The sequence below is a fragment of the Antrostomus carolinensis genome, unplaced genomic scaffold (genome assembly GCF_000700745.2).
Source record: "Antrostomus carolinensis isolate BGI_N321 unplaced genomic scaffold, ASM70074v2 scaffold2363, whole genome shotgun sequence".
Lineage (NCBI taxonomy): Eukaryota > Metazoa > Chordata > Aves > Caprimulgiformes > Caprimulgidae > Antrostomus > Antrostomus carolinensis.
The window spans coordinates 5,959-31,427 of record NW_010305656.1 but is presented as its reverse complement, the minus strand read 5'-3'; the positions used below and the strand labels follow the sequence as shown (position 1 = coordinate 31,427).

General features: G+C 36.7%; 1 protein-coding gene across 1 annotated transcript in view; it reads right to left on the bottom strand.

The window, feature by feature from the left end:
• Positions 1–200: 200 nt before the first annotated feature.
• LOC104522514 (disks large homolog 5-like) overlaps positions 201–25,469 on the bottom strand; it is a gene marked incomplete at its 5' end in the record, with an annotated part of 29,012 nt that continues 3,743 nt past the window's right edge. The window contains 9 exons of the mRNA XM_010164835.2: positions 201–375; positions 3,239–3,371; positions 4,100–4,225; positions 4,911–5,095; positions 6,979–7,209; positions 10,581–10,893; positions 14,081–14,340; positions 17,544–17,727; positions 21,440–21,583. Of these exons, the coding sequence (XP_010163137.1) occupies positions 244–375; positions 3,239–3,371; positions 4,100–4,225; positions 4,911–5,095; positions 6,979–7,209; positions 10,581–10,893; positions 14,081–14,340; positions 17,544–17,727; positions 21,440–21,583 (1,708 nt within the window). The remainder of the gene's footprint in view (positions 376–3,238; positions 3,372–4,099; positions 4,226–4,910; positions 5,096–6,978; positions 7,210–10,580; positions 10,894–14,080; positions 14,341–17,543; positions 17,728–21,439; positions 21,584–25,469) is intronic.

Below are 25,469 nucleotides of genomic sequence, written 5' to 3'. Positions count from 1 at the left end.
TAGCCCAGCCCCCGACAGTGTCTGAGGGACACTGAACAGTACTCTGTTTAAAAAGTTTGAGGACTCCTGCCTTAAGGCATTGGTTTTCTCAGTGCAATTTCCCAAGCAACACTGCTAATATACACATGACCAATGATAATAATAGAACTTTAAAAAATGGGGAAAAACTGAAGACAATTCACAATATGCTCGTATTTCATTTATGATGATCAACAAAAGCCAAGTATCTTCCGAAGTCAAACTCTACCTTAATCGACCATCAGCAATACTTCCTTTGTCCACTTTGGTAACGAAGATCCCACAGTCCCCAGGGAGGTATGGTTCATTCACGCCTTCTGCCACATCAAAACCAAGCGCTTTCAAGTCCATATCATCCTAACAAATAATATTAACAAATGACTCAACTGCTCTGGCAACCACCGTGTTGCTGTCTGTCAGCAAGAGGCATTACTGCATGTTTGTACTATGTACTTATATTTACAGGGTACCTGTTTTAGGCAATTTTTTATATTTTGTACTTCAACATATAAGCTCCCAACTCCCTTAGTTATTAGGCACCCTCTAGCATTAGAACGATCCTTCTCTCTCTCAGATTAAAGCTGAAATCATGCGGAAGGAGAATTTCACCAGAGGATCACGAAAGCAGAAGAGCACGCATGAAAGTAGGTTTAGACACATATAACCTGTTTTCAGGTATGATGCTGGATGTGTAATGAGACAAGAAGGACGCGTTCTCCAAGAATGGGCATTATTTTGGGAAAAATAAATTGTAGAAGGAAACAGCATTGTGTCTTAGTGGTGAACTCAGATGACCAGTTTGATATGGCTAAAGACTAGAAGTAAACAGGAATGAAAGCTGTAACACTATGTGGGATCATTTTTAAATACAGATTAGAGGCAATATTCTCACAACTCTGTCCCAAACCAGAACATCCTTAATGAGAAAAAGTGATAAACATCTTTGACAAATCAGTCATTAAACCAAACAGGGAAATTTTAATTTAGTGTTTGCTGTGGTAAATTAAAAAAAAAAAAAAAAAAATGGTTAAAGGAAATAAACTGGGACCAACTGATCACAAACTGATTTATTATTGCAATTTTCAGTGTTAAATAGTGCAACTTATAAAAACTAGAGAACTCTACTTGAAATCAACTGGAATCAGTTGATCATCTCAGCATACTGAAGGGATATGATATTTGAAATTTAAAATCTAAGATGCAAAAATTAAATAGAGCTTAAATCAGACATGTAAGTCATGGTTCTAGACATAGTTCAATGACTAATCCCCTTAAAATCCGAAGAGCAGAAAGTCTTCAGGGAAGCTGAAGATGAAACATGAAAAAATATTAATATTTAACAGGAATTAAATTGAGCTAAACTTGCCACAGATATATGAAAATCCTTATGATTCTTCCAAATGTTCTACGTAAGAAAAAAGTTCATAGAGAAGAGTATGGGGCTGCCATAAAATAAAGATCAAGTAGAGATCACAGCACCATTGCACAGCCTCAGAGATGAAAAGTAAGCATTATTTCTCTCAGTTTTGAGCTGAGTGATTATGTAGAGCACAAGCTTAAGCAGACAGGTGAAGCTGAAGCAAAAATAAAAAGATTTAAATTTATTCAACTCTATAATCTCCATCCTGGAATTCAAACGCTGGTAGCTCAGCAAGGATTTTTCCCATATGTCTGATCAAGGCTGGCACACTATTATTACCATAATTTAATAGCAGCAAGTGCAATCTCTATGTTTAGGAAGGGGAAACGTATATTCAAATGACATGGTGCGTATTTGACCTCAGTAATGCAAACATTTAGAACAATCTTTCAAGTAAAGAGCAACTAAATAACTGCACATGAATGGAAAATTCATCAGGTTGCAATGTTGTTTACCACAGGTACATCATAAGCTAGACTTGTCAATTAATTTTCCAGACAACAGAAGAGCTAAATTATTAGTTCTCAGTTAAAAATGAGAAGTTGGCAACGCACGAAATCTGAAAGACCTTGTCAAAAGAGATGGAAAAGCATGGTGAAAGGGGAATTGTTATCCCAGAAAGAATTTATAGGTGGCTGTCCTGATGGATCAGCATTGGTACTCAGTTGATATAGTCTTATCAATCTATGTATTTCAACATATAATAATACTAAATATTTTTTGTATCAAAACAGGAATGTCTTAGTGATTCTGTTGAGATGACTGTCAGAACACAGATGGATTGAAAGACCATAAAAAGATGACTCTAAATATTGCAGTAAAATAAAAGGGATTTAACTTGACAGCATTAAATCACAAATTTTGTCATTCAGGAATGAGAAAGAAATTCTGGTATATGCAGAAGCTGTTATAAATGAGACACAATCTGGAAGACCACCTGTGTGTTTTACGTGGTCAAAAAAAATTACTATTCGCAAACAATGTGATGTGCGAGCCAAAAATTTCAAATAGAACAGCATTCAATACTTGCATAAAAAGCAGTGAAATAAAAATTCTAGACTACAATGAAGAAAAATAAAATTAAATGGAGAAAATTACTACTAGGATAATGAAAGGATGTAGAGGTTATCTGGAAAGCTAAATATAAGAACTTTATTTAATATGCTGAAATGAAAAAGGGATTTAACTCTCTGTACAGACAAGCAAGGGAGATTAGCATCTCCTTTCATCCCAGATTTTTAAGATGAAGGGCAATGTTGCCCTAAAATACATGTTCATCATGAATACGTATTTTTAATACTTTACAATTTCTAATCATCACATCTGAGCAAAAGTAGTAGAAATAACTTCATGTCAAAACTTAACTATTTTACACATAGATTCTAAGTGATGCTGCTCGTAAGGGCAGAGGACTGGGCTCTCTGATGTCAGTGTTTCCATCACATCTTAAGTTTTGGCTGCCTTAGAACTGCCATTTCTGCAATGAATCACTAACTTTAAGAACACTAAATGTTTAACTTTAAAAATTTTAATAGTACGTGGATGTGGGTACCCCACAAGATGAGACAGAGGAAATTTTTATTTATAATTCGTATGAAGGAAAATACAAAGCTTGTGTATAACAGCTCAGTTTTGTCAGCTACTTTCATCTAGATGTCACTGCACTTGCCACATATGTGCATGTGGTTTCTAAAACTAAAAAAAAGATATTATTTTTAATCATACCTAGTATCAAGACGATATAATTGACTTCAAAGCTATCCAGTATATAAGACGATGCAGTTTGTGTTTTTTACTTACTCTGTCTTTTTCAAATTCTACAACTTCTGTTTCCCATTCCAGAGAATCTGTGTCTATGGCTGAGTCATGGGAACTATGGGCCATCAATTGACGGAATCTGGCCTCCTTTTCCAGCTGATTCTCCATCTTCTCTCTAGTCAAAGAAAAATATTATTTGTAGAAATACACAAGCCTTTTAAATAAATTGATAAATAATGTTATCATCATGGGATACCTTATATTTTGTTTTCTAAATCAAAAATCCAAGCTGTGCCAGAAATTTGCCCCAGGCTTCAATCTTTCCAATATTCTTTGGCTGCTATTGAATTGACTTTCCTTTTCTATATATTTTCCTAACATTGTCTCACATTTTTGCATTATTTTTACATGATTGAAGTGCACAACTAGGTTACTAACATCTCCCAAAATGCATTTAATTTACCCACAGATGAGCTACATCAGTATACTCATGACAAGTGGGGCATGATAAATACAGACAGCAAAACCTCTTCCACACCACAACCCACTGAGATGGCATATGATGCACATCTTTCTTGCATTCATAAACCAGTGAGAATACAGCTGGGAGGAACTAAATTGTAGTTAATCTGACTTCAGTGAAAGAATCCCATATTGCTTAAGTGTATCTCTACAGTATTAAGCTTAAAATATGTGTCTCATTAATAAGATAAAAAGGTTCAGATAGTAAGACTTACGCTCCAGCCCTAATAACTAAAAATAGAAGCAGTGTTTCACGTACAGTATCATGAATACCTGCTGCCCCACAGCTATAAGAGTTTACGATTCACTTGTGAACCCAGCTAACAACCTAAAGCTTGTGATAAAAAACTTCCATGAAGTTTGATCATTTCTCTAACGTACTTCAGCTCCTTCAGTTCACGCACTGCGTCATTTTTCTGCTTTCTCATGTCATCCAGATTGCGAAGAGCTTCAGCCAAGTCACTCACAGCCCGGTCTCTCTCCCTCCTTAAGTTGTCACACAAAGTCCTTTAAAAGCAAGGAAGTTTCCATTTTAGTTACTTAAAACCCCATCTAAGTAACAAGCTAGTTTTACTACATTGGATAGTTAATACAAAATTTTTAAAAGCAGCTTCAAAAGATGTCTCTTCTCAAAAAAAAAAAAAAAAAGAAGTATAAGGAAAAAACATTACATATGCTAAGTTTTAAGGAAAAGCTAATCAAGAAAACAGAAACTTTCTTCATCCCTTTCAAAACTTTGCTTCTACATATCTTCTTTAAACTAGCAGAAAACAATTCTGATTGAAGCATTTTCCCTTAGTTCCTTACATATGTTTAGTAGCAAATACGCTGAGTATCTCCTGTGAAACATTCCCAGAGGTAAATAATTATTTGCAGGACTATAGCTATAGCAGGATTAAGTATATCATGCTTAAAAGAATGCATAATCTGTTGTTCTTACATAGCAGTGATGTTAGGCTGTATGGTATTTACTAGAGACATATTACAGGTATGAAAGCACAGACAAAGCAAAGTAATTTGTAAGGTGCCCTCAATTAAAAAAAAAAAAAAAAAAAAAATCACCCTGTGACAGCTAATGCAGAAGTTCCAACAAGATGAAGAAGGTGCTAGGAAAACCCAGCAAGTCCCAGAATTGCATTAATCACACACAAGGTGTTACAAAGATCACTTGTGCCATCTAGCATTTGTTTACCGTATACTTTCCCTTTCTGCAACAATCTTATCCCGCTCTTGAAAGGCCCAATCTCTCCTACACTTGGCTACTTCTGCTTCCTGGACAGCTTCCTTTAGTTCTTGTGACATTGCCTCATATTGTTTCCGAAGCATTTCAATTTCTTTGTTTGCTCTTTCTATGTCTAGGGTAGCAGAATCTTGTATCTAGGAATTAAGAAACATAGATAAGTATTTTAGAGACAACTTTTAGGTAAGTACACACAAACAACTTTTACTATATGTATGTTACCTGATGTACTCAATTCTCATGTTTTCATGAAAAATGTTCATTTATCTTAATGGCAACTTAGGAAAATAAAAAAGACAAAAACTGTTGTACATTTCATTCAGTGGCACACAAAATTTGTGTTAATACAATCTATATGAATAAGAATCTTCACTTCAAAATAACATCAGCGAACATTTTTTATTTCAGAGATGACATTCCATGCTTCTATTTTGTTCTGCACAGTAGAGAGAAAAAAAACTTCTAGAATATTTAGAAATCAGATACACTATTATAAGCAGTTACGACACCGATTTCCGGAATTAATGTCTGTATTCTACCCTGGGACAACTAGATGCACATGTTCAAAACACATAGATTTGTGGTTCACAAGCCAACTACAATGGTACAGCCCACCACAAACACCGAAGGCCACAGGCTTGCAAACAACTATGTGGTTAATTTCAAGAATATAAATAAATTTAATGAATGTGACTAGACTGGTCATTTGATTAAAGATTAAACTTTGGAGGAATATTTTCAAGACCTGAATGCATGTATATCAAAAAGAGACTACTAAGTCCTGATTAATATACTTTAAAGGCTCCTTTTTTCTCTAAATAAGTTATAATCATATTCAAAATTAAGAGAGCACTGAACCTTAAACCCCAGGTTTACTTTCTCATCTCAATATTAAAAAATAAAAATGGCAACAATTAAGACAGAACAGAGGCTAAGAAGAGTCATGTCTGGCCTTTCCATTGTCCCTTTCATTTCCAAGGATCACTTTCTTCTCTTTCAGTCCACCAGCAGGGAAAATACAATCAAAAATTCCACTCAGAACAACAAACAGACGTTTATATTTGAAATGTCAATTCTGATTTGGAATGTGCCAAAGGTGAGCATCTGCGCAGGTCCATTGCTGTCACAGCAAAGTTCGCCCAAGCTTACTTGGCTTCCTTGAGAAACGCACAAGTTTCCAAATCCCATTGGTTTGGCCATGAAGAACCAAACACAATGAAATTTTTATTTCCACTACAACTGAAACAGTATAATTGCTTCCCCACACTCTCATTCAAGATTGGCAAATCAGTGTGACAGGCAAGATTAAAAACTTTTTTTGTACTAGTAAAGGGTTGGTACTCAATGAAAAGAGAACACAAGTTTAGTGAAAACAACCCAAAATATCTAGTTTAATACTAAATAATTTTGTATTCTTTAGTTATTGCATGAGCAAAAAAGCTGTGATACTATGCATTTTCATACTATATGTAAGCATTTCAAGTTGTATGTGGATTGATGTGTAGCATCGCACAAAAGACGAGCATCAGTAAGTGTGCAGAGTTGTAAGAATTTTACTATCCACACAGAGACATAAATTGTCAGACTAGCATACATATACTGAGAACGTGTACAGATTATACAATTTACAATCACACTTCAATTAAGTTCCTTTATGAAGTATTAGAAATAGCTAATGTCTATTAGCTATTGGTCACAGGCATGAACAACACGTTATAGATGGCAACAGCCTACCAGCAGGTAATAAACTGCCCTGCCACCTACTGGATCACATTATTTTGTTTGCCATTTCTTTTTACAAACTGAAACTTAATATGAAGCATGACTATATTTCTTTCAAACAAGAAGTTCTGTCACTATGTCTTGAAGAACATATGTGCATATTTATGTAGTTATTTTAGAGTGATTCAGGGAAAAAGGGGAAGACACTCAACATGCCCAGACCTTTAACTAATCTCTTGAAGATTACTGGCCCTTTGAAGCTAAGAACAGAAAAGTCATCTGTGAAGACTTGCAATACCTGACGGGCTTGATAATATTCCCTTAGCAGATGGTCTCTCTGGATGATAGCTTCTGTTCTCTCTTTTCTGGCAACATCTCTTTCTTCCTTCACTGTTTCTATATCCTTGCAAGCTTGGTCAAGTTCCTTCTGGGCCTCAGCTTTGTCCTTCACTTCGTGACAGTATTTTTCCAGCAACTCATTCCTCTCACAAATTGCTCGATCTCTTTCCACTAGAGCTGAATTTAGCTCCTAAAACAAGATGCATCGTTTGCAGGGGGTTAAGTACAGAAGGAAATAGTTCATCTTTCCAACTGGATACAGACTGACACCTTAAAAGTCTACAGAGTTTACCACTAATGTTCTGAAAAATGGGAGCGGAACAGATTGTGCTCACATTACATACAGGTAAGTACTAGCAAAAAATATTAAATGTGATGTTAAAGTCATCACATCATCACACTAGCACAGTGCTATGTAAAAAGTAAGCAAGACTCTGGGAGCACTCAAAGTTTTGAGGAACCTAAACGAGGGAAGGTTATTAACAAGTCAGACTCAGTGTTTTACAAAAAGGCTTTAAACATGGTGAAGGGCAAGAATATATTGCAAATATTTTTAAGCAACTGCCTTGATTTTATAGGACTGAAATAATTTAGACAACCTAGCTATAGAAGTATATTATAGCTTCCTTCTAAGTTTTAAAGGGACATTTTAAAGGGACAGACTCACATGCCAGTAAGATACCAATGTGCAAACTACAGAATGTTCAAATAAAACTACAGTATGCCATAAAGCAGAATGACAGTACATGTTATTAAATGTGGAATTCAACAGGATCATAATAAAAAAGATGAGTAAAGTGTAGCTCTAAAATATAATCTGTCCTTTTAAAACAGTTTAAACTAGACTTCCTATTGGAAGAATGAGGCATTCAAAGAGTTGAACTGCACACCGCTAAATTTCTAGATGGTCCAGCTGTCTAGAAGCATTCAGCCAATGGCTGCAAATAAGTCCTTCTACCTTATACAGGCCTCCTAACTGGAAACTACTGATGTTTTGATCTCAAAAAGATTACCCGAGACAGCAGACATCTGGAAAGCAAAAGAAGGGAAGAGGCCAAATACTTAAGGATAGAAAGACATCATGTCATAAACTGATTTCCCTTATGTTTTCCTCTAGAATTTGTGAGGAATAAGAGTAGGTATTTAAAGCATAGATGACAACTGCATTTTGCTGTACTAACATAATTGTTTTTGAGATGTAGCATCTAATTAAGCTAGTGAGGCTGTTAAAACAGTTCTGCAATGGCATTAAATGAGATATTTTTGCTGTAGAGTAACAGACAAGCACTAGGATTAATGATTCACGCTGTGAACTTCAAACATATCAGTGAATTGCAATTACCAGAGAATCCAAGTTTTTTCAACATCCGTAAGAGCTTCCATTGCTCGGCACCTCTGAATTCAGAGAGAAAACCCTGACCCATTGGTGGTGCAGACAAGTTCTAGTACTGGAAGCAATATTTTGCACAGCTTAACTATAGTCTGTATAAAATGTGCATTCAAATGTGTGCATAGAACTTACACAAAAGTATTAAGTCTTTTCCAGCATGCAGCAGAGATGAAAGTCATCAAGTATCAAGACAGAGGGAAAGCTCCCAGAAAGCCCTTCATTAAACAGGAATTACCATAATTTAAGGTGACTGGAAAAAATACACATTGCCACAGTTTATTCCAGCATGCTCAATATAAACTTATCTCAAATAAGAGCAGCCATTGCCTCCAGTGGTCACTAGTAAAATTTCACCTCTGTCTTTTTCCTGTAACATTTGCACAAAATTACAACAGGACAGCTCAGGGCAATGTGCCATTTGGCACTGACTAGAACAGCTTCTGTTTGGAAACATTAGAGTGGTTTGGTTTGAAGAACGATTCTGAATTTGTGCAGAATTCTTATGATTGAGGGAAGTGCTTGTCTTGCACCTGAATATAGTGCAATAACCTCATACAGGATAAAATATAACTGGTCTATTAAACAGAGGGGAAAGCTGACTACCACTGAGATGAAACACAACATACTAAGTATTTGCTGGAGCAAAATATTATGACAAACAAAAACACCACTGGGCAAGTAGAGATGGGGATCTATAACGTCTAATCCCTAGCTTTGAATAGCCAAACTCACAAGAACTTAATCCAAAACTGCCCATAGTGCAAAATCCTGAGATTTCTTCTACCATCTATAAACGTCAGACAATTATAACATTTTGGATGTAAATTAACCCATCATGTTTGGACATGTGTGACCAATAAAGCTTCAATATCTAACTAGGAAATTGACTGACGGACCTCACCGGTAACTGCTCATGATATAACACCTCTTCAGCCTCAGCCTACCTCTTCTCCATTTCAGTTGCTTTTGCATTTCTTTGGAAAAGAAAAGGTACACTAGAAACACAAGTTTCACGGAAGAAACTACATTTAAAATTACCTAAATGGATACAGTGCTGTTTAAATCAGTCAATGGGCACAGAATTGGAGCAGAACAACTAATTGTGGCTATTTCCATGAGTATTCCTTATTAGCCACCCTGATTTTACTGCAATCAACAACAGACATTTCTATTGGCTTAATGGCTTTGATGAAAGTAGAACAGGTATGAAATGTGTATTAAAACCTCACTCACTGTAGAAGTTAAATTACTTAGCTGGCAAATACACAGGGCTAGAAACTATAAATTCTTAAAACCAGAAGTTAGGTTTTTTCTAAAAGCTCTGATGCTGTATGTCACAATCCACATGATGTCTCAACAATACTGTGATTTTAAAAAAGCTTCACACCTTAATTTTTCATAAAGGACATTTTGTTCAGATGTAATGCTGTGAAAAAAGTAAAATGAGATTTATAGGCAATGGAATACATTTGCTTGTATCTTTTTCATGCTAAATTAAGTATTTGTAAACCAAAGGGTCAAGTCAATGCATGTCAGCTGAAATGAAATTGAGCATAAATTGTGTTTTGGAAATCTTAACAGCATCATTATAACATGGTTGCGATATAAGCATTTCAAGAACATATTGCTGAAAAATACAAAGTTCTGGTTTCACACACTTTAAGGCATGCCTTATTCTAGTGAAAAATCTTCAAAATATCCTTTTTAACTTAAAGGCAGAAGGAGGGCCAATGAGTAAGAACATGCATGTCAGCACAGGCTTTGCATAAACATTTGAGACTACTTTATCATGTACCGTCTTTAGTCATAGTAGATAGTTCCCAGTGGTTCCTGTAGAGGTTAGAAGTTAAAAATAATTAATATTTAGAGCTATATTGCTACAGAGAGTATTACTTGAAAAGGCATAGAAGACTAACACAGTAAAGGAGGGATTTATGATCAGCAGAACAGAATTAAGTCAAGTGAACAGCAAATTTCAGCTGACAGGTACTCTATTCAAACATGCAATCTTAATACATTGAGAGTAAAAAGGACTGCTATAGGAAAACATCAGCACAGAATTTCCTCTTTGCAGTGCATTCCTATTTTCCATTAATGAGTCATACATTTCTGATTCTAGCATCAACAATGTATACACACTTCCACTCCCCATTGGAACAATAGGTTAGTACCTGTCTTAAAGCTTCCATCTCTTCACTGGCCACTCGCTTCTCGGAAGAAGTGTTCTTCAGTTTGGACTCTGCAAGCTCCAGCTCCGTTTGAAGCTTATCTACCTCTTTAATTACTTGATCTCTCTCACTCATTATGAGGCGGTATTCATTGAAAACTGAATCCCTTTCTTCCTTGTATTTTTCTGCATCCTTTGCTGCTTTCAACTGCATTGTTTTGAATCTTGTCACCTCCGACTGTAATCGCTCCATCTCTCTCTGCAACTCTTTGTTTTGTGCTGTGGCGTTGCTTAGTTCCTGCTGTACTGATTCAAATCTAAAAAACAAGCAGACATGCCAATAAGATACTTGTTCCTCATTTTCCTTTTTAATACATTAAAGATTTGGCTAGATAACCAAATGTATACATTGGTAAAACACAACCGCAGAGGCTATCCTAGACAATGTACACCCTGTGTTGCAAAATATAGACTAATAATTGTTTTAGGAATACTAGTGAACCTTTAGGAATATTAGAGAACCTCTTTAAGGAACTAAAACATAAAAACTGTTAGAAACAATTGAGAATTAGTTTAATTATTAAAAGTATATTTCTATCAAATTCTTCTAAGAAGAATGCAAAACATTGTCATTATTTAATAGCACAAGTTTAACCTTATTTAATATGTTGAGCTTTGCTCATCTTAGAAGTTAGCTCCTCCCAAGACACTCTGCCAGACACGTGGGAAGAAGGGAACAAATGCAGAAATTGGAAAAAATAGAACTTCCACGTGCCAAATACACCACAAGGTTGGTAAGGGACAATTTAGAGGAGAAAAAAAGTGGGTTTACAGTAAAAATGCAGACAATGGAACTAAAAACAGATAATTCAAACATTAGTTTTTGTTTTCATCAGTAGGTCATCAAGTAAAACTAAAATACAGAATATCTTAAACTGTTAAAAGTAATTTTTTAAAAAAAATTTAACACAGACAAAAACATATGCACTTTATCACTACAACCTACTGAGGTACGGCACAACCAGAAAAAGGACATAAAAAGTTTGATTTAAAAGTAGTAATTTTTGTGTTTATATTGACAAAACATTCTTAAAAGTGGGAATATAATTCCACAGCCAAGTTCTCAATTAGGTTTGAAAAGGAACTTCTCCTGAGAGCAGTGTTTTACCACAACTGAACACTAAGATTTTTCCTTGTAAGTTTTTTCCAAAAAAAACCCAACCAACAAAACACACAAAAAAAAACCAACCAAAAAAAAAAAAAACCCACAAAAAAAAACCACCCTAAGAAAAAAACCCACCAAAACCCAACCAAACAATGACAAGCGTGGGGAACTCTTCAGAAAGGAAAGTCTCTGCCATAGAGGGACATCATAAACAGTGATAAAAACCTGAAAGCAAAATTCCAGCTGAAACACGCTGGACCTGTTTCAACTTGCATTGCCTCTTAAGGAGGAGATACAGGCAGCTGGACCACATTTACACAGATGGCTTCTGTAGAGAAAGCCCTTTTCTAACAACTGTTGTGAATTGATTGTAAGCAGCAGGTTTAGGTGGGTCAGCAGCAGTACACATGGATTTATAAGGAGCAATCAATACTGAAAGAATCCTCACCAGGATTACCTGCTTTGTCTTCAATGCAGTTGCAAACTACAGGCAAATCTGTCCAAGCACCATTGCCCATATTCAAAATGCAGACACACACATGTATGGTAAGGTTTAGCTCATAGGAATTAGACAGCCAGTATAGCCAATTTGTAATCTGCAAACTATTTGCCAACTAAATCATCTTGGTAGCATTCATATGCTGTGTATTACTGTGACAATGTTATACATAAAAGCAAAAAGGCTGAACATTTCTCTGATACTTTTTAAGGCCAAAGATTCATTCAAAATAAGACCTGGGCCACCACTGGAGTCTTACTCTTCCCACTCTCTTTAAAACCTTCTTTGACTGTGTTTACACTTGGTATTAACAAAACAAAACAAAAAAAAAAGTGCTGCAATTTATGACCCATTCATCCTCAAACTACAAGTTTACGAAGTCTTATATTCTGAAAAGTTTACTCAGCTGAAATGCATTTTAAAAATTTTTGGTTAGTCACTCGGAGAAATATGGTTTTGGTTATGAAGAAAGTGTATAAACATAAGGCAAATCAACGTTTCTGTAAACAGAAACAAGTAAAACAGAAGTCCAGACCCACAGCCAACCAAATAAAAGGCAAAAATTCCTCAAGTTCAGTTATTTTAATTTAGCTGGATCACTGGTTCACAGGAACATGAATATCTTTAATGAAATTCTTAAAACCAATGTCTGCTCAGTATCAAACCACACCTTCCTCTCAAGGAGACCTACATCACAAGGCTATAATACCAATATGTTTAGCTTCTGCACGTATTGACATGGCTGCAGTGTTTCTTATAGTATATATTGGGTTTTCCCTCACTTTCAGGAATCCATGGCAATCTAATTTACATAACTTATTCTCTTATTACTCATATTCTCCTATAACTTAACTATATGTCACAGTGTACATGCTATTCATGTGTACATTATTATCTGTGCTCAATCTCACCGTTTGGAAATACTTAAAGTCTATGAATGTAGAAAACTATATTTTTTGGTATTAGTCTATGAGAGCTGTGCATTATTCCTAACATGTCAATTAAAACATTCTCAACACACCCACAGATGCTCTTTGGAGTCCTTATGTATTTAGCATTCTTCCTACCCCACACAGGTATCTGTGTAGGCTTATTATCAAGGAGGAGCAGAGAGAGGTTAAGCGTGGTGTGACAGTGTCTGTGCCCTTCTGTTTTGGCACTTTTGCTGCTCATAGCAGCAGCACCTTCGCAGAGAAGCAAGATTCACAGACATCTGCATCCGGTGAACTCTGCTGCCAGCCTGAAGCTTTGTCTCAGAGTCCCACACAGTCTGCAATCCTAATGTCATGAAAAGTTAACATGTTTGAGAACATCTTCATTTGCTAAACACATTTTAGAAATTATATCCTCCTATCGACTTGGTTTTAATATTTAAATAAAGATACATATGTTGATGGACTCATCACCCATTGAGGAGTTTGTTTGGAACGCTAAGTCTGAGGTTTAACAAAGCTTTGGTTGCATGACTTGGGTCTACAACTAAGAATAAACATGGCTTGAAAGGCAGACTATCCTTTTTTCCCCATGAACTAAACAATGGTTAAAATCTCTCATAATTCCAAAATCTTAACTGGGAAATACTTTTCTCAAGAAAAAGCAACATTTCTCCAAATAAACATCCACATCACATCTTCTAGGACCTTGCAGAAAATCTTACATAGAAACACATGCTTACTCATCACACCAAGATAACATACACTAGAGAAAAATTTTAGGAAAAAAAGTTAGAAAAGTATTTTCTTAATTTTCTAAAAGATTCTACCACAGAGAATATAAGATGCTACATAAGAATTGTGACTGCTTTTACAGCATATCTGAAGGCATTAAAACCTGACTATACCTTCTAAGAGAGGTTGAATATTGCTGCTGAAAATGTATTGCTGTGTCCCTCTGCTTCATTAACATGTCAATCTGTTTCTGAAAACGTCTGTTCTCCTCCTCAGCCTGCTCTAGGCGGCTCAGATCCGTATTGTGACTTGCAATCTTCTCATTGTACCGTTTCCTTAGCGCATCATAATCCTTCTTCACACCTTCTAGCTTGTCCATTGCTGTATCATAAAGTTTATTTAATATTTCTGATGATCCATTTTGCTTCATAACCTAAAGAAAAGTTGGAAACTGTATTAATAAACTCAGTTTTTAATCAGTTCAATAAGTTTGATTTAAAATATATATATCAGAAACAATATTAGAACAAAAATACATTAACCAATTTTAATAATAATTATTTTTAATGGCTAAGGAAAGACTGAGCCCCTTCTAAGCATTACTGTGAGGCTAAGCATTACTGTATCTGTTTAATGTCAACTAGGGGAAAAAAAAAATCTGCTTTATCACATCTTGGAGTGCTCAAGTTTATGAAAATCTCTCTCTAATGGTAATGCTACTAACAGTTATTAAACTAATTTTGTTTTCAAAGTACTTTGTAGTTTCAGCCAGAGGTAATAGTTATTTGATTACTAAGATGATAGCTGTAATTTAGGAAATGACCACGAGGTGGCATTCATGACAGGTTCCCTGTATCCTCCATGAACAAATTAAATAATTTAAAACTTCAAAAGAATAAAACCTAACCTAAATATGTTATACACATAGGCATATATTTTAATATTAATACAATATTTCATCTGAGAACTATCCACAGAGGTTTGTGTTTCAAAAGCTATCCATAAAATATGAACAGGAAGAGAAAAATGCATTTAAACATGAATAAAGTATGATCCGAATCTTAGTTTCAAATTAATTTCCACTGATATAAGAATCTTGCTGTAAATAGCAACACTGATGATAAATGACCAGCCACAACAGTAGAAATACCCTAATGAGCTTCAGGAAATCTAGTCCTTCCTTCTTTAAAGGCAAAAAATGTGCCTGAAATGAGGCCTTTCTTTAAAAAAAACAAAAAAAAAAACAACAAAAAAAAAAACCACTTAAAAAAAAAAATTATGCTTATTTTTTCTGGTTTTGTCTTCTAAATCAAAATTTAGCCTTGACAGAGCAGTGGGAAGAAACAGAAATGCTCTATATAGAGAGGTGCCAGGAATTTATATAAACTTAGCATTAGCCTATGAAGGTATATCCCTAAGTATCTGAAAATAAAAAATATTTAAAAATTAGAAGGAAAAAAAAAGTTAAATAATATATAAATAAATAAATAAAAAGTTAAAACCAAACACACAGCAAGTACCCTATATGCACAAAATTTGTTCCTCATCTTCTTTTGTGTATTATATGTACTGAGTAAGGACCAGCTCCTGAACATGGACAAACGTGGACACCTGCAGATCAAAAGGAAAGGAGACCAAAAGCAACTGCCTACTCTTTACCCATGAAGACTACTTCCCAAAGCTTGCTGAGAACATGTTTGAGAACCAAGTATTTGAGAATCCAAACATGAACAAACCACTTTTCACTGTCTAAAGCATATATGGAATGTCTTTTTGCTGAAAACACACTAAATAATTAAAGAAAACTATAATTAAAGTCAACTATACAAGAAACTGGATGAAAATCAGCATAAACTTGCTAACAGAGATTTGATGAAGGAAGACATAAATGCCATAAACAGGAAGCAGTTTAATAAGGAATGTCTCCTATTCAAAATCCCAGTCTGAGAAAAAGTAAATAGTCCCAGCTGGGCTGAGAAAGACAGCCATGGCAACAAGAAACTTCATACACGAGCAGCAGAAACTTAAGCTGGTCAGCTGCTACACAGCAAATCCATGACAATTCCACACGAAGAGTAACCTGATCAAAAGTTTTTGCTCTCTGAGACCACCGAGATGTTGTTTTGCTACAGCCTGACAACAAAACAACACGTCAGAGGGATCAATATAAACAGTGTTAAACTAACTCAGATGAGAAATGACACAGATAAGATAGGACTCCTGGCACCCCTTCAAGGCACTGTGATTCACTCTGACATGCTGAGAAATGGAGTTACACAACTATCTCATTGAAAGTCACATACATAGTTTTCTTTAAAGATTTAATTGTGATGTTGACACAAGACTGAATTTCTTTAAATAAGTACTGATAGCAATACTTCAGCCTCCTTCTGTATTGCCAAATAATTTCAAACTTCAGGACAGAACCTCAAAATGCAGTAACTTCCTCTTGGAGATTTCACATCCCTGATTTGCAGACTGGGAAACTGAGGCACCAAACAATTAAGCCATTTGCCCAGGTTTACACAGCAAACCATTTCTGCTACACAGAACATCTGCCATCTTCTGAACCAAGGCACTAAACCATTTCACAGCAGAACTCTCAAGATAATTTTATAGGAAGAGATCAAAAGGAAACACAAATCTCCACTCCTCTTTGTACTAGCCCTCAAGCACCTCCTAATGCGCCATTCAGCACATCCAGCTCGCTTTGACCTTTGCCCCTCCTACCATAGCAAATAATTATTTTTGTTTGCATAGGTTTTGCTTCTGATGTTTGTGTTGCAAGTCTGCCCTGTGAATCAGCCTACACACAGTTAACCAAGATATCTGTTTAACCATTCCACATGTGACTATAACTATTCTAACTAAATGATCAGACTATTCCACACGTTAACTGTGGACCCGATAAAACCACTTGCTCCTTACTATTACTTTTCTTTCTTCAGAACGTGTGAACGTTGTCCTAGAGACAGCTTGTTATATACCGCTCTGAAATGTCCACTTCTTCCTGAAAATCTTGTCTTTTTTTCGTTTTAATTTCAAAAACATTAATCAACTTGTAGCTTTATTCTAACTGAATAGTGTCTGTAAATCTAAATAGCCAAAATTGGCTCAATCATTCCCCACCAGTTACAGTGTCACTAGAATAATTTAAAAAACAAAACAAAGCAAAAAACTTATCTGTCACTCATTTTTATCGTGGTATTTTCCAAAAAACAAACATAGTATGAAAGTTTTAAGCTAGCCATGTCCCATAAATACACTAGGAAAATAGTCACCTTTTAATCACTTTGCAACTTCAAGCTAGGATTTTGATGCCTCTCCATCCAACTAAAAAGATATACCGTTCATACATAATCTTTCTCAGGTGCATTTTTGTCATTTCTGCATCAGAATTTTGTAATATCACCTAATATTCTATATACCTCATTCTTTATTCCAGTGAAACACAGAAAATCATTTAGTAGCCAAGATGCCATTTTCTCCACTAGTATTTTAAAATGTAAGGTAGATGTTCTAGAATGAGCAAGACATAAAAGGCAGCAACGCTGCACATTCAGTTTTATTGATTTATACTGATTTATCGAAGGAACAATTCATGATCTGTTCCAGCACTTGAACAATGTAGCGTACCTGCTGCTGCTGACTGCGCAGGTCTGTTATCTCTTTCTGATCCTCATCGTGAAGCCTCTTCATTTCCTCACATGACTGCTGGAGATGATTATGTTCTCGCACCAACTGCGTGTTTTTCCTCTTCAAGGTATCCATGTCCTCCTTCAGCTGTGACTGGTCACTCAGCAGCCGACTGTGCAACGTGCTGTCATGGCACACAAAAAATGCTCTTAGAGGCCAACTTGCCAGGACAAAGTCCTGGACTAATTCATTTCAAGCATGAGCTTCCCACCAAGAAAGCAGGTCAAACTAACTCAATTCTGCATATTTGAGTACCCAAGCAGCAGGGAAAATTAAATAAATAAATAAATAAATAAATAAATCAGAAACAAACAGAGACATAAGTATGAAAACACATGAAAGTACACAGTACTCTTAAATAGCACCAGAAGAGATGATGGATTTGTGCCATTCATCAATGCCATCTCATAGCCATTTTAAAAGCAAGCAGACAGACAAACAGAAAAGGTGTAATGTGAGCGTAAGATGATCCTGGAGATAATGTGAATTATCTCACTAATCACCTTCACTTTATCTTGGGCACTTCAGCTGAACAGCAGCTAACCAAAATACAGATGAAAACTACAAAAAACTCCTCGTATAGTATTGTTTTAAAAAATAAAAATAAAAAAAACCCAAACAAAAAAAAAAACCCCACAAACAACAAACACACATTATGTATCTTTTGACTACAATCAAGCAGGTCAAAAACTAGCAAAGTTATCCCAAAGTTCATTATATATAAGCCATAAATATTGAAATACTTTTTCACTTAAAAATTAAGTAACTGAGAGTCACATGATGAGGCTATCATTCAGGTTATAATTCAAAGTAGCAGTCCAAAATTAGATTAGACCACTGCCAAAAAAGAGAAAAAAAAAAAATAAAAATCTACTGAATGTATTTTACTACCACAGATCAAACGAAGAGTGGCATTTGGATATTGACAAGTATTTCTGTTGTTGAAAAAGTGTGAATCAAGCCGAACTCTCACACCTTCTGGTAAAGTGTTGAAGTCCATATTTATAAAAAAAACCACAGATCACACACAGCAATGAACAGAATCAATGTACATTTTAAGATACTTTGTATTTCTTTCATATGAAGTGAAATATCAACCTTTCCTGCATTTCCTGCACAGAATGACCGAAAGCACTTAAAAAAAAAAGTCTTCCTTAAAATTAGGACAACCTGCTAGGAAAAAAAAAAAAAAAAAAAAAAGAGCCTTTGACAAATTATGTTCACAGATTAAATGCCCATAGGTTATTAATCGTGTTAATTACCTGTTATTAGATTTTGTGGAAATTATAAATTCTCTAGAGTGGTAACTTTTTTTAAAAAGCATGGGGTTCTAAGAATTACTGCAGGAGAAAATAATATCTGAATAGCATATTTTACTTCATTGCTTTCTTTACCCTAAGAATTACTCATAGGATGAACAGGAATTACATGTATGGATTTCAACATGTGTTAACATGTTTTCAGCACCTAAAACCCTTGAAACTTGAATTTCAGTGTCCCTTAAGTTTTGAGTAGGAAACTGAACTATTCAAAACCACATAAATAAGTTCTTATAATAAAAAGGAATTACTTCTGAATCAATTAAAACATGCTATACTTTCTTCTGACCAGATAGTCTTAGTATGCAGCAAGTGTAAATGTGGAAACTTGTACTTGTATATATGCATCATTTTGCAGAAGCCTAATTAGTTGGTCTGAGGAATACGGCTATATTCTCTGTATACTTGAGTATTTCAATCAGTCACTCCATCTTTTAAAACTCAGAGTTTTCTCCTCATATGAGAGGGTAAATCTGTTCACACTATCATAAAAATATTGAAATAAACAGAGTGTAGCACAGTATGTTTTCAGGGACTACAGAACTCCTCAATAAGGTAATCAAAACTAATTTTTTAAAATAAAGAATACAAGTGCTTCATATCAGCACTGGATGGACACAGGCAATTCAACTCTGGAAAAATCCATCTACAATATACAGAACACTAATGCTTTGCACAGAATTCATGAGCAAATTAAAGTACTTGAAAATCCTCAAATTAAACTACGAATAAAGCTCTTTGTAAAGAAGCCACACAACTTGCTACATCTGTACCTGTTGACAGTCTTTAATACTATTTTCAGGTTTTGGAAGAAGAACGTAAGGAAACAGTGCTTACTTTTAAAGACTTGAAGAGTTGTGGGTGAAAGTGCTATGTAAGAACTAGCAGCCCCCAATGAAAACAAATGCTGTCATTAAATACTAGTCATATTTTGTAGTGCGGATTTAAGTAAAATAAACTTCAAATCAATAATTTATCTGCATTTCTGTTACTGAGCTGTCTTCCTTTCAAGTGACGAAAACATGTTCCTACTTGCATCAATGACTGTTTTCTAAACAGAAATATATGCTAGAAATATTCACCAATTTGTCCCTATTTTAGACAACTGGTCTAAGCCTGTGTTAAAACTTACACAAGTCAGTGTGAGAGCTACCACAACTGTGTTGGTTTAACCACAGGTAGACCGTGCGGTCCTGCACTCTCCCTCACCACCTGGTGAGATGGGAAGGGAATCACAACAAAAGGGTCGGGGATTGGAATGAAGGACAGGGAGGTCCTTCATTTACCAGTTACGGTCACAGGCAAAACAGACTCAACTTGGGGAAGAAAATTCAATTTAATTTGTTGCCATTCATCCAAGTAGCACAGTGAGACATAACAACCACATCTTACAACACCTTCCCCCACCCCTCCCTTCTTCCTGGGCTCAAATCACTTTGCTCCCGATTTCTCTACCTTCTCCCCCCCAGCAGCACAGGGGACAGGGAATGGGGGTTCAGTCAGTTCACCACTGCTGCTCTTCCTGGCATGAAAATCCAGGAACAAGATGTTCCAGAGTGAGCTTCCCATGGAGTCACAGACCCCTTTAGGCTCAGCTCCCAGTTCTGGCATGGGGCGTCCATGTGCTGCAGATGGGTCTCCGGTCTAGCACACCTCCTCACCTCCTGGCTCTGGGGGTCCACCCCTGCTCTGGCGTTGAGCGTCTCTTGGGGTCTCAATTCCATCACACTTGCCCTCAGGCTCAGCTTTTCTGCTCCAGAGTGGAGTCCTCCATGGTCTACATGTGGGTACCTGCTCCACCATTGAACTTCCATGGGCTGCAGGGGACCTCACTGACCTTCTCCTACTCCATGTGTGTTGAACTGGGTGTCTGAGGTTCTCTGTCTCTCCTCCTCCTTCCTCCTGGCAAAGAAGCTCTCCCTTTGTTTTGGCCTATGGTCGTCTTTTGTTCAGGTCAATGGCCTCTCCTCCAGGTTCTCTCCACCTTCTTTTCAAGACAGTCCTTCCCCTCACAAATACGGATTTGCAGAGGTGTTTCTCTAGTGCTCATTGGCTCAGCCTGGGCTGGGGGGGTTACGCCTTGGAGCCAGGGGAGCTTTCACTCTCACAAGGTGGCCCCTTCCCCCACTACCAAAAAACAGTTCCCACACACACACAAACCCAACACAACAACCTTTCAAAAAACAGTAACAAATTACATTCTTTCCAATTATACTCTGCTCTCGAGCCTGACAGTAAGACTATTGGACTGTAATTGCAAGTCAATAACTAGGCTTTTCTTGTCAGTGTCCCATCAAGACATTAGGGATTTCTATCTCAGATTCTTCAAAATAAAAGCAATTCATGCTTTATCATTTCAAATATGCCAGAAATGTTTTTATCTGATGCACGCAAACTTTAATCTTGCTATTAAAGAAGAAAAACAGAACTAAAAAAAGTATTTGATTACCATGTTCTAATACTTTATGATCTAGCACAGACCAGTAAACTCAACTCAACAGCTTTACTAATACTCACTGATAGAAGTCTGCCTCTTTTGCTGCTTCTTCACATCTTTTTAGTGTCTTGGTGTGTTGATTCTGCAGAGACTGTAGGTCTGACATGGCCTTCATGCACTGAATCTTCAGTCTTTCATAATCATGATTTGGTTTTGGACTAGGCCTAGCAAGGAAAAAGAAGTCAAACATCAGCTACTAAAGAGAATGAAAATTCTGGGAAATTACTATCCAATAAATAAATAGTATCACACAATTGTTGATACTTAGGTTATATTATGCTTCCATTTAAATACTGACCACTTCACATAAGGATGCAACCACAAATAAAAATCCATTGACTTTAACCTGTATTAGTTTTATACGGAGATGTAACACCTAATAATGAGGTAATTCTAAAACTAACACAGCCAAAAATACTCCTGAGTGTGCACGTACCACTCTTCCGAGCAGCTGTATTATCACAGAGCAGAACTGTCACTTGATACAAGAACAAGTCAATCACAGCACGCTCAGCTTGCCTGTGCTACCATGTCAAAACTCTCATAGAAAAAGTACAGAGCTGAAGTAAGAGTGGGGCTGAAAAGAGGCTGCCAAAGCCAAGTGGGGGCTGCACGGAAACCTGGGTTAGGAAAAAACTCATCTAGGTAGCGGCTGAACGACCTTGTCTATAGCTCCCTAGGACAATCAGGGTTAGAGTTGAGAGAAGTAATTGCAACAGGACACCAAATGCACGCATTTGTGCCAGCAGGATTTTACCTGTTTGACTAATCAAGCATTGAATTTAAATAATTTGACCAAGTCATAGAATCATGGAATGGTTTGGGTTGGAAGGGATCTTTAAAGGTCATCTAGTCCAACCCCCCTGCCATGAGCAGGGACACCTTCAATTAGATCAGGTTGCTCAGAGTCCCCTCTAACCTGACCTTGAATGTTTCCAGGGATGGGGCTTCTACCACCTCTCTGGACAACCTGTTCCAGTGTTTCGCCAACCTCATTGTAAAAAATTTCTTCCTTATATCTAGTCTAAATCTACCCTCTTTTAGTTTAAAACTATTACCCCTTGTCCTATTGCTACAGGCCCTGCTAAAAGTCTGTCCCCATCTTTCTTATAGGCCCCCTTTAAGCACTGAAAGGCTGCAATCAGGTCTCCCTGAAGCCTTCTCTTCTTCAGGCCGAATGACACCAAGTGTCTGAGCCTGCTGAATTACATATCTCATTGAATGTTACCATTTTCTTTTAAACTACTATAAATGAATGAGAAAACATGTCAGAATCTACCTCACGTTTCCATAAAATACCTCAAATTTTGTTCAAATCATTATTAGGAATCTCCAATAAAATATAATCTCCAATAAGCAACTTTCAGTAAACTGAACAAAGTGAAAGACAAAAAACAGTCAAAATAAAGTTTTAACTGGTGTTTTGGTTTTTTTTTAGTATATTAGGATGACTGGGAGAGGAGAAAATTTCTATAATCTCCCTTGTCAAGCAACTGGCCAATTTAGATTATTTCTAAAAAGTGTGATCATTGCACATGATACCTTTATTTATTTATTTATTAGAAAAATCATAAATCATGCTAGAAATTAAATTACCAGTATTATGCCTTCTTGTTTTGAAGCACTAAACTTCTAAGAGACTCTAAATTGAACTGTTCCTCCTCTACACAGTCACAAAATTTTTTTCACCATTGAATTTTCTAGTTGCAAAATGAAGCTTCTGAAAGCTGTCCCTGTGACGTCTCCTGGGTCTCTTACAACTCCACAGGTAATGGGGGGGGGGGGAGAAAACAACGGCTTTCTAATTTAACTCTGTTTATTCTCATATCAGATTTGCCCCGTTCTGCACAAATCATCCTTTCTCCCTCCCACCTCCCTCACTTCCAAATGGTTTTGCTGTAAGCAAAGCCTGAAAAGTAATCCAAATTCACTTTATGCATATAGAAACAGCAACCTGGATTCTGGAACTGAAACACAGCTGGCATGAATCAGAATGAAAATGGTTTCGCACTGCTGCAGTGGTGAGAGTTGTTACAAAAAAAAAAAAATAAAAAAGCCAGCCATATCTGATTCACAGACTTTTAGGGAGTGTGTCTATGATATGAAAGTGTTTTTCAGCAAGCCAGGTGCATTTGAGTTGCTGAGCAGTAAGGCTTGCAATTTTAATTCCTCTTTTTCTCCTTTCTCCAGAGAAGTGCTTCTGGGGAAAACAAAACCAAAAAAACCCCTTCCTTGACTGACAGACTTTAGCAACAATCAAAAGCCAAATTCAAATAAAGCAACCAAATATTCAATTCATAACTACAGGAATATCTTTTAGGGTTTTTTTAATTCACTGTTTAGGGGTGCCAAAAGTAGCAGTACGTTATTCATACAGCGTTACAGACATATTACCGCAACTACTGCAGTGGTATTCTTTTAAAATATAACTGTAATTAACATAAGCAAAACTCAATTTGAAATGTTCACACCCTTGACAGAATCACTAAAAACCCAAGTATTGATTTAAATTAGATTTTAGGGTGAACTTACTGAAAGTAGTCACCATCTGTCCACCACAATCATTAAAATGACAACATTAATTGAAGCACAGTTTAACTCTCAGTTGAAGTGTTAAGCTCACTGAGACCTGTCAGCACATGTTCATATTAAGCTTGTAATCATAAATTCATACTCATGCAAAATATTTCAGTGTATGACTTTTTATTAAACAATAACTATTAGGTCAGTCTCAAAGCTATGGTGAGAACTTGTTTTACAAGTCTAACATCAATTGTGTATTTCATATATTGCTGAAAAACACCAGCATTATTCTAAAAAAATATATTAAAAAAATCATATAAACATATCAATACCATGTAGGTAACTACAGAAGTTAGCTTACCTACACAATGAGGACCAAACAACAATGCCACCAGTAACATCCGTCATTCTAGCTCATCTACATGAAATAAAAAACATCTGGACAGCCAAGGCAATATATTCTGCAGTGCTGTTCCAAGGCTTGATGTCCACAGTTTTATGCTAAAATGCCTCACAAAATATAGAAAACTACAATTTCAGTAAAGGAGATGTATCAGTTACTATTTTGGAACCATTGCTTCAGACAATAACAAAATTTAAAATACTAGCATCAAAGGTCCAACTGTTTTTCTGATACTCGCAGAATGGTAGGGGGTGGAAGGGACCTCTGGAGATCATCTAGTCCAACCCCCCTGCCAAAACAGGATCACCTACAACAAGTTGCACAGGACTGCATCCAGGCAGGTTTTGAACATCTCCAGAGAAGGAGACTCCACAACCTCTCTGGGCAGCCTGTTCCAGTGCTCTGGCACCCTCACAGTAAAGAACTTTTTCCTCATTTTTACATGGAAAGTCCTCCTGTGTTCCAGCTTGTGCCCCCTGTCCCTTGTCCTAATCACTGGCCACCACTGAAAAGAGTTTGGCCCCATCCTCTTGACACCCTCCCTTTAAGTATTTGTAAACATTAATAAGGTCTTCTCTCAGTCTTCTCTTCTCTAGGCTAAACAGGCCCAGCTCTCTCAGTCTTTCCTCATAAGAAAGATGCTCCATCTTAATCATCTTTGTGGCCCTCTGCTGGACTCTCTCCAGAAGTTCCCCATCTCTCTTGAACTGGGGGGCCCAGAACTGGACACAATACTCCAGATGTGGCCTCACCAGGGCAGAGTAGAGGGGGAGGAGAACCTCCCTCAACCTGCTGGTCGCACTCTTCTTAATGCACCCCAGGATACCATTGGCCTTCTTGGCCACAAGGGCACATTGTTGGCTCATGGTCAACTGTTCATCCCCCAGTACTCCCAGGTCCTTCTCTGCAGGGCTGCTTTCCAGCAGGTCAACCCCCAACCTGTACTGGTGCCTGGGGTTATTCCTCCCCAGGTGAAGGACCCTACACTTGCCCCTATTGAACTTCATCAGGTTGCTCTGTGCCCAACTCTCCAGCCTATCCAGACATTGCTGAATGGCAGCACAGCCTTCTGGTGTATCAGCCATTCCTCCAGTTTAGTGTCATCAGCAAACTTGCTGAGGGTA